General features: G+C 43.6%; 1 protein-coding gene across 1 annotated transcript in view; it reads left to right on the plus strand.

Annotated features, from left to right (window-relative positions):
* Positions 1-16351, plus strand: part of cntln (centlein, centrosomal protein) — a 147714-nt gene that overhangs the window by 24413 nt on the left and 106950 nt on the right. The window contains exon 9 of the mRNA XM_084046775.1: positions 12213-12374. Within this exon, the coding sequence (XP_083902901.1) occupies positions 12213-12374 (162 nt within the window). The remainder of the gene's footprint in view (positions 1-12212; positions 12375-16351) is intronic.

The following is a 16351-nucleotide window of genomic DNA, read 5'->3' on the forward strand; positions in this document are numbered from 1 at the left end:
GTTGCTTTTTTTGTGTTATGGAGTGTGCGTGCATGGTGTGTATTCCAGCACGAAATTGCAAATTCTGTAGCAATTTCCATCCCGAACACCTGTTAAATTCTAATGCTCAGGTTGTTAAGGATTCAATTTTAATTTGAAATGTTTTTTCTTTTTTGCGGCAGTGGAAGTTACTGTCAGAGATGATCAAAGTGCTGATCGCAACAGGAGCGCATGGGAGGGGGGATATGGGGGGTAGACAGGGCTCTCATTTGAATACACACTGGAGCGACGCTTTGAACACCCCTCCCACTGAGGATTGGGGGGGTGAGGAGAGGAGGAGAGAAGTGAGGGAGGGTGGGTGAGGAATAACACCCATTGTGTTGCTTGTAATGCTTCTCACTGTGTTCCAAGCTGTCTGTCTGTCTGTGTCTGTCTGTCTGTTTCTCTCTATCTCTGTCTAAAGCCCCATTAACTCACAGGCCTTTTAAAGAGTCGCCTTATATCTGAGGTTATTAAGCCTGCAGCATACGCCAAACTAAGCCAGACTTTTTCCGGTTTCTTTTTCGGCTTGCCGAACCGAATAAAGTTCTTAGAGGACAAAACTATTTTATACCAGCTATATGGCTCAGCTCTGACTTCTGAACGTTAGACCCCGCCCACTCAGTAGTCTGACTAGCAACACTGCAGCTCGCTCAAGCCACCGAAGCATGATTGCATATGGCGATTTACACCCACCTTGAACTTCTAACCAATCATACACGATGTTCAGCTAGCAGAGGTGTTCGGCTAGTTAGAAAATCTTGGAGGTGTAAAAACTGGCAAACAGAATGTCGGCTAGGCACTGCCGAAGTTCTCATGACGTAAGTTTGTTCGTATTGACCTGTACAGTCGAAAAAGGTTCCTGTTCGTTTGGAGTATTCTGCAGGCTTAACATTGGAAGTGGTTAAAATCTGCAGAAAATAAAGTGGATGTCCCCCCTGCCCCCACTCCTGTTTTACCTTTGCAGTTGCGTAAATAAGTCGTATTGTAAATCAAATTAGTCAATGCCTATCGAGCTTGCTGCTTATTATGTTCATAGTTTATATAGCTGTCCACCTGTGCAACAAAGTCAGTTAAACTCTGTTGTAGTTTTCCACCAAAATCTCATGCTGTATTGTTTGTCCGGCATCAAGACTTTTGTATGTGCATTCAAAATCACGTCCCTTGAATCGCAGGAATGCATCTCTGTAAACACTCAATGTTTACGACTACACAGCAGTGTATTACTATTCAAGGTTCAATACTTTTTTTGACAGCCCTATGTGTGAATACACATGCAAGGATTATATGTGCACAATAATACCGTGTAGTACTCCCTGACAGAATATTCACATAAAAGAGAACACATTGTAGAATCACTTACATCTGTACACTTTGAATTCACTTGTGTTGTTACTTTTAAGGTAATTAGAGGGATTTTTTTTATGTATTTGTACTTTCAAGTACTTACGTAATGTTATTGAGGAGGACTTACTCCTCTGAATGTTAATGCACGGACTAATGGGCTGGAATACGGCCATTGTAAAGTCAAGCGTTAACCATAATTTTCATTTCGATTCATCTCCATTGTTCCAAACCAATAACATTGTGATACCCCCCAAAGAAGCACCATTACAGCCACATTATACCTGCAGGAGTCCGCTGGCTTTTTGTGTGTATGAGTATGTTTCCACTGCAAATAGCCAGGGACGTCCACAGACTTAGAGAGGAGATGGCCCCATGCCCTGCTCCACCAGCCTTAGGGTCTGGCCGACCACCCAACACCACCCAGGTGAGGCCACACTCAACACCACGCTGGAGTCTGGACAGGTTGCCAGGTTGGAGTGCTTGGGTTGCCAGGTTGGGTTGCCACCACCACTACCACACCACTGGAGAGCCAGGGGATGTCTCCTATCGGTGGCCAGGAAAAGTAGCCAGATTTAATATTTTAGTCATGTGTAACTAACATGTCTAACTGGCTGTCATTGTGTTTGTTGTCGTCTAGCATTGGTTTGGCTAGCCTCAGAGCTGAGCAGTGATTAAAGACCAACATTAGGATCCGCAGCAGACCTCAGGCTTTCTGGAACCTTTGCCACAGTAAATGAGTGGTGAGCTGTTAATTGTGTGGGCAGTCGTTCAACACAACGCTTAGTCTCTCATTAGCACTGGGAAAGGGAGGGAGATTAGCCATGCCCGTGCGCTCCAGAAAAGTTGGGACAAGATGTTAGAGGAAGATGAATACTTCACTCCTTTGTGTTAGGGAATGTTTTAGAGAAAAGTTTTAAAAATACTACATTGGCATCATGCATCAAATTACTGTATAGGGGTATAATGCAGATATGTCACATTTGATGGGATTATGGGTAAACAACAGTTTAGGACTTTCCAGATAATTGATTTTGTATACTCATGTTGGGATGTTAACAATTAACAGAATTAATGGTTTCATTTAATCAAGTAAATTCTTAACAGCAAGTATTGCTGGTAAGAATTTACTTGATTGAATTGAACATTTAACGTATTTGTGGGCATGTCGAATAGTGTGGTGACAGCATTTTGTAATGGATTAGTGGAAAGTATAAAAATGCTTCAGAAGAACAATGTTGGTGTAATTAAGAGATTCAGAGATGAAAAACTGCGATGCAACTTTCAAACTTCAGTTTCGCTTTGATTTACACTTCACCAGGCATTTCTTGGTTGTGCAACCATAGACTATGTGATGTCATGCACCTAGCAGCATAAACTGTGATTGGTCTTCTTTTGAGGCAACAATCCTGCATACTGTAGATATACTGTACTAGAGCTAGCTACTGTAGTACGCGGCCCTCACACTTACACCCCACTGCTGATCTGACCAATATGTCTGAGTCATAGTGTTGGGGGCTTTGTCAGAGTATCCATTGTACCCATCTGTCTGTGTCCCTTTTGTGCCCATATCATATGGGGATATCTGTATCTGTCAGTCCATGTCCATTTAATGCCCATATATGGAGATCTCTGATGTCATCAGTATATGCCCATATAATGGAATGCCCATATATTGGAATGTCCATACAGTATATGGGCATATTGGTTGGATCGGCGGTTCTGGAGAACTGGATATCGGAACTACTCGACGGCAGGCACTGCACTCCCTCAAGTCCTTGCCGCTGCACGCGCCAAGTTGTCAGTTCTCTGATGACAGACAATTCAGTCAAGCCCCCCTGCATGTTTGACTGACTGAAACCTGCAGGAAAAAGAATCAACTGATAGGCTTCATTTTCCTCAGGTGATCAGTCAATTTGTTTGTTTTTCACGCTAACCCCAATTGGCGCTTCTCCCTCAGTCAGCTCTGATGGTATTTAACATCTGCTTCCAGCTTGTTATTAATGTTAGCCAATCAAAAAGTTGACAGATGTATAATTAAAGTGCAAGTTACGCGTACACCAACACACGCATACCTGCGTTATGTGGGGTCATGTTGGGCTCAGTCGAGGTGTTTCTTTTGATCACCATCATCATTAATGACAAGCATCCCATTGAAAATAATCAAACATTAAAATGTGGCATGATTGGAAATACTTTCGGGTATCCAAGACAGAAATGTGATTTTTTTTTTACAAGCAGAAGGTGAACAACTGGAAGCCTCTGGTGGAATTGGTAGAAGTTGGTTTGACTGTGAACTATTTAGGTTAGCGTGAGTTGTAATTTGAACCTTGCATGCAGTTTGTACATGAAGCGGCTGAGCTGTCAGGGTGCTGTCTTTACCTTCTCTGTTTTGGTCAATTTGATGCAAGTAAGAAAAAAAAAGTTTTCAGTTTGTAGAGTGTCGGCTGGGGTGCCCCAAGTGGAGACCCCCAGTGGATACTGGTCTGTGTATGCTGTGTCTGGACTATGAATTGGCCTTTAGGCTATAACATGGTAATGGTCATGTTTGTCCTAGTGATGACAACATGCCACATTACTTTTTGATGTGTTCACTGTCCAAAAATGTGTATCCATACACATATCCAGCCTGTCTCTCTGCTTGCACGTAATGATGTAATGTATATCCATAGCCCCCATTTTCCTGTGCCTTTTCAGTCATGCAAACAGAAAGATGGAGAGAGGTAGGGCATGCCTCCTGCTGAAGATTTGAGCTAGGGATGTGAAGGACTCTGTATTTTGGTACTCAACGTGTCAATCGATTTTGTTTTGTTTTCTGCTAATTGTGGTGCTGAAAGGAGAGTCCAAACTTTGCTTTCCTTTCAGTACCACAACTGCCACCATGATGATTAGAATTTGTGTCAAAGCCCTAATGATATAAAGAGGTTTTAGAATTAAATACATGGTTAATTACAGACAGTAATACACTGTAATCAATAGGCCATCCTAAAAAGGATGTTTAACAAATCTGGCAGAACGAGTAAAACAATAATGATGTCAGACTCAGCTCTGCTATTCCATCCCAAGGCCAAATGATAATAGTAATACAGTACACATTTAACAATATGTGGCCGGGATATAAACATTTATTACGAAATAAAAAGTAATTCAGCTGTGTACAAGTGCCTAAAATCCTACTGTGCGAAATATCTGTCCGTCTGTGCCAGTGTATGTTTTTATTTATTTAACCTTTATTTATACCGGTGAAATCCCATTTTAGATATGGGACCGACCAACTTCAAACTCGGCATGCGCATCTGTGAGGACCCGAGGGAGTATGGCGCCTGGCGTCGAGTTGGATTGATTGGCGGTTGTCCAGAACCGCCGATCTGACCGATATGCCCATATACATTTAGGCATATAATATTATGTAGATCCGGTTGTCAACAACTGCCAATCCGACCTACAGTATATGCCCAATTGCCCATATGGGCATATGATGTCAGGGAACTCCATATATGAGCATAAAAAGGACACCGGTAGACAGACGGACACATACAGTGATCTCCATGTATGGGCATAAAGTGACAAAGACGACCATAAAAGGGACACAGACACACAGGTAAATAAATATGGATAAAACCGAAAATCCCCTTATATGGAGTATCCCGATCAATATAACGTCATAGTACTGGCGTAATAGACTGGCCTTGACATGCCTGCCATGTTTTTCTGTTGATTTTGAGAGGGCTACCGTGGAAATAAGTCTATGGACTTTTTGGTGTTTTATCCTCGATCTGATTGATTGTACGGTTATTTACTTTTCAATTAAACTAAACTAAACCTCTGCACTGGCATTGCCATGGCACCCACTTTTAAAAACGCGGAAATAAAGCACTCTTGGGTTTTGTAAACGTTTTTTTTTTTACGGTCAAGTAATGTAATCGGTGTGTGCTCGCACTTAGGCAAACATGTCATATATAGCATTACATCTCGTCTTGACATAATGGATGAGACTTGATTTTGTTGGTCTTGCTTTGTGTTCAGCACCTCAGTCGTCACTGTGGTGCTATGATGAAAATGGAAGAGAAGATGACTCACAACCCTAACAACAGTAGAGATATCACTCAGTTTTAAACCGTCGATGGATAGTGAGCTGCAGTGTTTGCAAAGCGTCTGTGCAACTCCCAGATAATGAGAGTTTGCCAACAGAATATTGGTAGCATTGTCATGGACGCAGATTGCCATTTTGTTGGCTATGCCCCAACCCTCAACTGCAGCTTGCAGGACATTAGCTACTGTATATTTTCTGCTGATGCCTCTCTTGCATTATGCGTCTTTGCAGGATGGCACTCTTCACAGTCCAGTCTTCAAAATCTTGAGTGGTTATTGTCATATAGGACTTGTAGGCTTTAGACCAAATCTTATGGAGTGAGACGACTGTTTCACTGTATATTTTCTGTGGGTTCTTAGTAATTGTTTGGCGACAAGGCACAGTGTATTCAGCTCAAAAAATGCAATCAGCCCTCGGAAGCATTTCCCCTCTATAAAGCCAATGGGCAGAACATCTTTAGCTATCATTTTAGCCATCAAATCACTGACTTTTCTGCCCGGTGGGTATCACACTGGTGAGGTTTCACGGTGATTAGTCAGCCATGCTGCTTTGCTTGGATGAAGGCCTTGAGTGTTTTGTAGACGAGTGGTATGCAAACTTAATGCTGGATAATTTGCAGTGCACTGCTTTTTCTTAATTTCTGCACTGATTTCAGCTGCACAATTTTTTCATCTAGTTTGACCAAATATTTGTGTTCATGAAGTTGCGAGAAGTGAAACTCCTGTAGTGCGTAAGTGACGAGTCACGCACTCGCACAGCACACACTTGACCCTATCTTGTGCCGCCTCATGCCTTAACTTTATTTAAACATTTAAAATCGCTCAAATAGCCGATCTACAAGCTCACAATGTGTCGATGTAGACCGGCTATTTGAAATATTTTTACGTTTTTTTAATGGCCTTCTTGTTGTGTTTGTTGTAGCTTGATTTATACTGTATGTGTAATGACGCAGACGAGATTTTACAATAGACTGTTGTTTATTGTGTCCGCCGGGCCGAAGGCGTGGCCAAGACTATGTATTTGTGTATTCGCTGCTGTGTGTGCGTATGTGCGTATGTGCGTGCGTGCTGCGTGTTTGTCTGTCGACAGCTCATTTCCGGCACATTGGACTGATCCAATGTGCCTCCACATTGGAGGCCAGAGCAGAACCGGTGGCCCACATTTTTCACATCGGCCTGTGATAGCGCCACCATCAGGCAGATTTTTGCAAAACACATTTTTGGCTATTACTATTAGATGAGGAGGGAATAACTGACAACATTAACAACAAGGACCTGCTCAAGTCATTCATTGAAACATTGATTGTAATAACTTTGTTTTTCACCTAGGAAGGGGCCAGGGCCCTTTTCATCCAGTCAGGAGAGAGTATCTGTTTATCAGCTTCAATTTAATAGTGTTCTGGTTCCAATTTTGTCTGCTCATTTCTGTGGGTCATCACTTATAATTTCACTTGTTTATCCTGTATCCTGTATGAGTTTTCTCTACTGCTAGGAGAGACAGAAAATTAGCTCTGTAGCAATGATTATTATCAGAATATACCTGTACAGCTATTTAACACTTGATGAAATCACTTACAGCACCTTTTAAGCCTTTAATTGACAGTAGAGGGAAACAGGAAATGCAGAGAGAGTAGGAGAATTACTTGCAGCAAAATGGTGCGGCCGGGAATCGAACCGGGGACTCGCCAATCTGGGCACTACGCACCCCATCGGGTGGAGCCTACAATTTCATTTGTGTTGTATGTATGCAGTGTGATGCATATACTAGGTGTGCATAATACATATCTCTGCTGTCCGGCAGAAACCAGCCAACTCCAAAATGTTCGTTTTTCAGGAAATTAAAAAAAGAGTTAGGAGGTTTTGCTCATCATTGATAAGAACAGCTGAATGGACCTCCAAGCTCACAATGAGGTTGGAGGTCAAAAGGGGGTGGAGCCAGAAGTCAGCTAAACCAGCTAACTCCACCGGAGTTAGCTGGTTTAGCAGAAGGTTTGAGGATCCAATGGAGTTAGCTGGTTTTGTCAGAAGCGCTTTTTAATGCTTTTCATTGGTTTAATATTTGTTTTACCAACACACAGACGTAAAGGGTATTCAATGGCCCTGATTTATGGACAAAAAAATGCAAAAGCGTCAAATTGGAGTTAGCTGGTTTCTGCCGGACAGCAACGATATACAGTATGTATATCTTTGTGCCTCTGTATAAACGTGTGTGTGTTTGTTTGGAGCTGAGCCATGTCCGGGGCCAGAGCCATGCTAATGACATGGACTCCAGTGGTGTGTTTTACCATCTCAACTGCTCTCATTAGATGAGAGGCTCTGTACAGCAGCTCGCCTCATTAATGAACCACAGCCATGTGCTGCTGCAGATAAACACACACACACACACACACACACACACACACACACACACACACACACACACACACACACACACACACACACACACACACACACACACACACACAAGGGTCAAACAGACTGTGTGGGAGGACCCAGGGCTGTATATGCACACAAACATACACGCACATACATCCCACTCGCCCTGCTTTGCCCTTCTGTAAAGTCCCTCTCCACTGCACCACCATATCACACACACACACACACACACACACACACACACACACACACACACACACACACACACACACACACACACACCTTCACTTTGACCCAGGAGCCACCATCCTGAATACAAACTGTGTGGGCTGTTGGGAGGCATATACCTTCAAGCTCTTGCTCCCCAAACCTCTCCCTGTGCACTTTGACAAACGCATTCGCTCCACAAATGTGTTTGCACGTGTGTGTAGGGGTTGCATTTCTGTTGGTATATATCAATTCCTGTGTCTGCGGGAATGTGATATGTGCATATGGGTTTGTGTCTGCGTTTTGGGTGCCATGTTTGTTGTGTGTCCTTGTACTTGTTCGTAAAAGGATGTGTGACTTTGTGTGTGTGCTTGCAGGGTTGTGCGCAGGCTTGTGTGTGTGTGTGTGTGTGTGTGTGTGTTTGCGCGCATTCGTGGCAGAAGGCCTCCCTTCCTGATTACGGCCGTTCCATAATTAACAGTGATCAGATTTGTTTTGTGGCATAAATGGTGCATGTGTCGAACATTAGGCCTGGCAAGTCTCATTTCACATTCAGCTCAAGGGCTCTGCAGCAGACGGGTCACGAGCGTCGGGGAGCACAATCACAAGCCTCGCTCCATATGGTCCTGCCTGCCGAAGCCTCACCGGCGAGGGGCCACGAGCGCCAGACAAGTTCCCCCAAGAACCTAATCGTGTTCAGTAATTACAGAGAGAGCACCCCGCACCCCCGTCCCTCCCTCCCTCCCTCTGCCTCCCCTCTTCTCCTATACTTCTACCACCTCTCTTTCTCTCTCTCTCTCTCTCTCTCTCTCTCTCTCTCTCTCTCTCTCTCTCTCTCTCTCTCTCTCTCTCTGTATGTCTTTCTCTCACTCTCTCTTGTTTTTCTCTCATCCCAAACACCGCACTCATTCGTCTCTTCATCTATCTTTCCTCTCCCTCTCTCTCACCTTTTCCTCTCTCTGTCAGTTCCCCTCTTTTTTTGCCAGAGTTGCTTGTTAAATCATTCTTATTCCATCTCCTTATTTCCTTATTTCCTCCTGTCTTTTCCCCTTTTTTCCTCCCCGCTGTTTCCCCTCTCTTTTTTTGTATTTCTGATGGCTGGAAATCAGTGAGAGTGGATGGATAGGCACTGTAGATATATATATATATATATATATATATATGTATATATATATATATATATATATATATATACTGTAGGTGAACAGATATATACTGTAGATAGATGGATAGATACTTGTAGATAGATGCTGTAGCTAGATACTGTTGATAGATGGATATATCATGTAGATAGATACAGTAGATTCTGTAGATGGAGAGGGAGAGTGAGAGACTCAAATGCTCTCACACCAGTTAATTTGTAAATTGCTTTATGTAGTTGATGCCGAAAGAACGCAGTCAGTCAGTCCACCTCCCGATTGCCTCGGAAATTATAAATAATTATAACAGATGCGCCAATATGGCCGGCCTCCAATAAACGAGGCCCCAGATAATTTGGCCGACCCCCCCCTTTGACAGGCCAATTTAATAAAACGTGAACAAAATCTTCCTCGCTAATAATTTATCATCCTTCCCCCTCTCTCCTCCCCATTGGTTAAAGTTGATTACCCTGGCAGTTAACAAGGTCACACCCAGATGCCAGCTTCTCTGATAATGCAATCAGGAAAATCGCTGGAAACGAGGTTAAAAAAGAGAGCGCGAGAGAGAGAAACAAAGGTGATGACATTCGGCATGGGCCTTTTTTTCTTAAAAACACAGGTGTGAAGGTCTCCTCATCCAGCTTGTCAAGAGGCGTGAGTTGAGTGGATGGGCTGTTGATGTAGCAGCAGTTGTTTTAGTGGGAACTGAAAGCTGTGTCGCTTCACACCTTTTTCTGTAGGGTTTTAAGAAAGGTAAGGTGAGTATGTATGTATGTATGTATATAGGCAGTATGGTGAGAGGGTTGAGGTGCGTATGAGTGATGAAAAGGTTAGCGTGAAGACAAAGAAAAGTTTGAAGGACAAGGAGTGTTTGAGTGTGTTGATAAGTGTGTATATCCTTGTCCCGTGTGTGTGTGTGTGTGTGTGTGTGTGTGTGTGTGCGTGCTTGCGCGTGCACAGATGTATGTGTGTCTGTGTTCGCATTACTACATATTTACCTATGCCCTTGGTGTGTGTGTATGTCTCTTGTTAGTCAGTGCACCTGAATCGAACCTAAAGGGAGACAGAACATGAACTTCAAAGAATCAAAGCCCTGAGCATGTCTGTGTGTGTGTGGGAGTGAGTGTGCCCACGTTGCTTCTCTGTGTATGTTTGTGTGTCCTATGTAAAGCCTGTCCCTGGTAGGTAATTGCATGTGAGGGTGAGAGGCCCTTTAGTACACTTCTACAGTACTACGTACATCACCAGGACCCTTGAGGACCTAATCCACACACACAAATGGCGCAACATAGGTCAAGATAATATGAGGTCACTGCATTATATTTCTCTACATTGCAGTTTAGTGCTCTGTGTGTGTGTGTGTGTGTGTGTGTGTGTGTGTGTGTGTGTGTGTGTGTGTGTGTGTGTGTGTGTGTGTGTGTGTGTGTGTGTGTGTGTGTGTGTGTGTGTGTGTGTGTGTGTGTGTGTGTGTGTGTGTGTGTGTGTGTGTGTGTGTGTGTGTGCGTGCGTGCGTGCGTGCGTGCGTGCGTGCGTGCGTGCGCGCGCGCGTGCGCCTTTCTGTACGTTCACTTTCTTATTTGTTCACGTTGCATCTATTTGTTTAGTTTGCAAGTCTCTGTGCACGTGTGCGTGAGCCGTGCGTGCACAGAGTTCCGTCCCTCTCCCTCTATAGGCTGAGCCTCCTCTTCGCCCTTGTCTCCTCGGTTTGTTTTGGTGGTCCCGCCGCGTGGCGAGGTGTGCCGGGGCCCCCAGGGGCCCCTAATGGAGCAGGCTGCTAGACACTGATAAATAGACGCTGCACACACACCTCACTGCTGGAGCCGCTAGACAGCTGTCCCACCACCTTATAACACATCTGGACATGGAATGACTTAAAGCCACGCGAATGTGAAGTTCAGTGGACTGACTACCCTCACCCTCACTACCCTCAAAGTTTCACAGCGTTTATTAAGTGCATTCTACATTCACACGTTTTCACCTGAAACAGTGGTGTCACTAAAATAAATAGAGAAATAAACAAAAACAGAAATTGCTCCCCCACGAATGACATTAGGATCATGCATGTGGTTGGGTTATGATATTAATATTGTGCAATCATGCAGTAATGTTCCGTGTTGTACGGTAAAAAAAAATTAAGTCAATTTTGTTTGTTTTCAACCTAAAGTCATACTGTGAAACACTCATTTTAGTATTCTTTTTGGTGACACCTCTTGTAGCTCTGTCATTACAGCGTTTGCCTATTCGGAAGTACTGCTCAAAAAGGAATGCTGCTGGGTCCTAGCACCTGAGGATATTTTGGAACGCATGCAAAAACAAGTTGTCAGAAACTATTTATTAACATTAAAATATATAAATTATTATATTTCCGGTACATTTTTAGTGCCTACTGTACGTCATTTTGGCGTGAGTGTCTAGGGCAGACACTCGTGAATCCAATTAGTGTTTAATAGCGTTTTGAGAAGTCATCAAAAAGCACCTTTATGTGGAATGGTCATTGTGAAAAACATACCAGTGAAAGATGATATCAAAAATAACATTTGTTCAATTGCAGTATGTCAGCATGTCTTCAAACGGAATCCCACTGTTTTGATGTACGGAAAAAAAGAAATCCTATGTGGTCTATGTATTTTCTCCCATAAAGTGTACGCCTGTGACGTCAAATGCTTTGTTTTACGTAATCAGGGGTACGAGTCGTGTCATTACGAAACAATGCTTTTCAGGCTCACACATTTGCATTTCACAGGAGAACTACACACTCTATACATGTTCGTGTATATGATCTACTCACATCAGAACAATGGGATATTGGTTGAAATTTGGCAAACTTTCCTTTAACTCTGAAATATACCTATCATATCCATTTGGTTCCATTTGTACACACTCTCAGACTGAAATGAATCCCCTGTTAAAGCGTACTTGTGTCGTGTCTCACTCTGCTTCCCTCTGCCTCTCTCTCTCTCTGTTTATCTATTTCTCTCTCTTTCTCTCTTTCCATTTATGTCACATGTCTGCTATCCTGGCCATCTTATCCATCAGGAGTTGGCTGAGCCGGCTGAAGCCCCGATCCTGACTCCCAGCCCCAGTTGTGACCCAGCCTCGGTCCCAGTCTCAGGCCCCATCCCAGAGTCACAGCACCGGTCGGTGGACAGAGACCCGAGGCCCACTTCCACTAGGAATCCTCTCACTGGGAAACAGCAGGTAGGGCTGGATTAGAATAGAATAAAGCAATTCCACATTAACACATTGATTGCCAAGATCGCATTGATGAGTTCTTTCAAATCCATCACTTGATGGCCAAGATCGCATTGATGCGTTTTTTCCAAAAAAACGTCTGTTTTTGAGCAGTGTAACCGCTCCTATAAGAGGGTTTAGGACCCATCCGTGGAGAAAGTTTTTCTTTCCGTCGTGAAAATGTGTCTTTCGCTGTGACGCCATGCTGTGGAAAACACGCCCATAGGCTAAGCTTTGCAGGACGTGCTGTGATTGGCTATCGAGACACATGATGAAATTAACTTCAAACTTCGCAGGCGCGATGTGATTGGCTTTAAATGGGCACATTATTTACGGTAATTATATTGATTAATATATATTAACTCATTCACTGCCAGACTTATTTCTGGCAGTGAGTCTCTCTTCTCCAGCCCAGTGTAAAAACACCATGTTTCGCCATGCGAACGGTACGGCTCACTTACTTTTTCACCTCGCCACAGACCTCGCTAAATCCCTTATGATCGCGTGTTCAATTGTTTGTAGACACACAGGGTAGCTGTGTGAGTGGCCCAGAGAAGAAATTTTCAATCGCCGACATTCCATTTTGCAGTAGTAGCAGTTTCTAAACAGCGTTTCTAAACAGCGTTCCACGGCGGAGAAAGACAAAGCCGAGAAAATGCCGTTTTAGAGGGGACTTAAACAGGAAGAATAAAGTGGGAAATTAAGAAGAAATAGTAGGCTAAGTGATTTTCTTTGGTTAAAATAAGTATTGAATAGCTCTATATTCTGATAGTACTCATTGCTATATAGAGTGTTAGTTCTTTATTAAACAGAAAGTGCATTTTCAGGTCGGGATACCAATTTTATCCAATCAGGATAGAGAACTCAGTCAGGATACAGATCAAATAAGTAAAATTGGAAGCGATGACACAAATAAATGAGCAGACAAAATTGGAACTGGAACATTATAAAACATTTATAGTGGCTGATAAATGGGTACTCTCCTGATTGGCTGAAAATGTGTCACCTACTGTACCTGAAAATGTATTTTTTGTTTATTAAAAAGCTGTAGAGAGGGATACCCTGTAAGAACTGAACAAACACTATAGCAATGATTACTATGAGAATATAGAGCTTTAACCTTTTAACTAAAAACTTTTTGTTTTAACCATAATATCACTTACCCTACCTTTTTAAGATCAGAATATATTCTGAGGTGTTGTTTTTTCGGTCAGTTGACTTGAGTCACTTTGTAACTGTTAGTGGTCTGGTCATGAGGCGAGTGCAGATCTCAGATATGTTAGCTGTTTATGTTAGCTCATCAGAGCTGAAGAGACAGGGCTACAGGGGGCAGTGGGCTGCTGAGACTCATGTGATTTATCTGACCCAGCTTCTGCCAGCCATTACACACACACACACACACACACACACACACACACACACACACACACACACACACACACACACACACACACACACACACACACACACACACACACACACACACCACACAATCACAGGTACACAGTCACATACACGCATACAGATGACCCCTCCCTGCTGTGAGCAGGGCTGGCGTGTGCTGTGGGTTTCACGCATGCCTGGGGCTCAGGCACTGGCTAATTTACCGCTTCAGCAATACATTAGGAGCAAAAATCACACACAAAAGGACAAGAACTCTTTTGATCTTCTCAATACTCCTCTCATAACTTTGGCAGGACATGTTTATAAATGGCCGCTCACTCACTCTCTGTCTAAATCGTACAAAAAATACTCGTAATTTGATTGGGGCTGTAGCCGTGCATTACAGACCCCAGAGAATGGTGCTTCTCCTTTGGCACTTTAGACCTGGCTTAGACATAGACAAAGAAGTTAGAATGACATATTTTTCTGCAAGAAATATGAAGAGGATTGATTAATTATTTGTTTTTTATTCATTTATTATTTGAAGCGTTTGTCTTTGCTGCAGGTCTTATGTTTGCCCCAGGAAATACACACACATACACGCACGCGCGCGCACACACACACACACACGCGCGTGCGCGCTGCCATACCACTATGCGTTACGTTTGTCCGTAGTGATGTATTACGTTTTTCCGTAGAGATACAGGCTTTGATACTTCTATTAATTTTACTTGTATACTCACTGTTGTATTGCTGCCAGATTTGCAATCTTTCTGATGAAACCTTATTTAACTCAGGTTGATTTTACGCACGCACGCACGCACGCACGCACGCACACGCAGGCACACATGCAGGCACACAGTTGTACTGCTGGCCAGTATTCAGACAGCATTCTGCTCTCTAGAACACCATCAGTGTTTTAGTCACCCTGATGTCAGTAAGTGGTAGCTCCATTATGCTCGGCAACACACCGCATCTGAGCTGTGTTTAACGGAAGTGCTGGCCTCTCACCTCGCTAACACAATGGCTCTTACATTAGTCTTTTATTTGGAACTGTCCCCTGGATTTGTGCGTCTTAGAAAAAAGACGAGCTTCTTTTGAATCGTAGTGGAGGTTTATGTTGCGTGTTTGCCTTTCTGTGTCTGTGCCAGTGTGTTTGTGTGTATGTGTCGTGGGCCCCAGAGCTGTGTGTGTGTGTGTGTGTGTGTGTGTGTGTATGTGTACTGTACACACACAATATTCCCCATTCAGTGGGAAACCTGAACAAGTCGTGCTTTGAGAGCTCCAGATGCAACACATGACACGGTCATAAAGAGACCCATTGATGACAGCTGAGACCCCTTTCACTTGGACGATGGAGAGAGAGAGAGAGAGAGAGAGAGAGAGAGAGAGAGAGAGAGAGAGAGACGGTGACAGTGACCCTTGAGTTCATTACAGTTTTCCTCATAAACACACTCAGACCACAAATACCAAATTAACTCTCTCTTGCCTTTCATGCCTCTCACATCCTCTCCCTCATGTCTACTCTCTTTTTCTCCCGATTTCTTTTTTAGATCTTTAAAAACATTTTTAGTTTAAATACTGTATACTCTCTCTCTCTCTCTCACTCACTCACTCACTCACTGTGTCCTTCTCTCACCCACCTGCTCCTTCTGTGTGTGTGTGTGTGTGTGTATTTTGTTGTGTTTTGATGTGCAGGTGGGAACCATCTTTTCATATTTTTTGTCCTCTTCTCTTGCGGCCTACCCAGTCTCAGCTTTTCATTGCACAGGCCGGCCTGTCTGCCAGGCCATTAGCAACAATGTACTGATACAAAACGTTGCATGCAGGCTCGCTTTGAACACAGACACACTCATATTCTGAATGCAGACCTACTGTACAGTACATATGCACGTACGCATGCACGCGCGCTCGCGCGCTCGCACGCACACACACACACACACACACACACACACACACACACACACACACACACACACACACACACACACACACACACACACACACACACACACACACACACACACACACACACACACACACACACACACACACAGTCAGAGGCACATTGGTGCGTCCTCTGGACCTGTGGCAGGGAAGCAGACGGCAGACAGACGTCCAACTAGACCATGGAGAGCATCTGCACCAGAACCCAGTCATCTATCACTGTCCCTGGGTCATCTCTGCTCCTACAGCACAGCACAGTATAGCATAACATAACACACACACACACACACACACACACACACACACACACACACACACACACACACACACACACACACACACACACACACACACACACACACACACACACACACACACACACACACACACACACACAGGCATACAATAGTATCTCTTCTGTTCCCGGACTGTTTTCAGATACATTTAACTTAACACTTAACTGTGTTAAGATTAGCTTAAAGCTAAATTAGTATGGTTGCACTCATTTAATGTCACTCTTCCGGTGAGATCGCTTGAATATTCCAGTTTGATTTGTCGTGAGCGGAACGTGCATTACATGCTACACAACGCACACACATCCACACGCACACACG

The sequence above is a fragment of the Gymnoscopelus microlampas genome (assembly GCF_963454915.1).
Source record: "Gymnoscopelus microlampas genome assembly, chromosome: 2".
Lineage (NCBI taxonomy): Eukaryota > Metazoa > Chordata > Actinopteri > Myctophiformes > Myctophidae > Gymnoscopelus > Gymnoscopelus microlampas.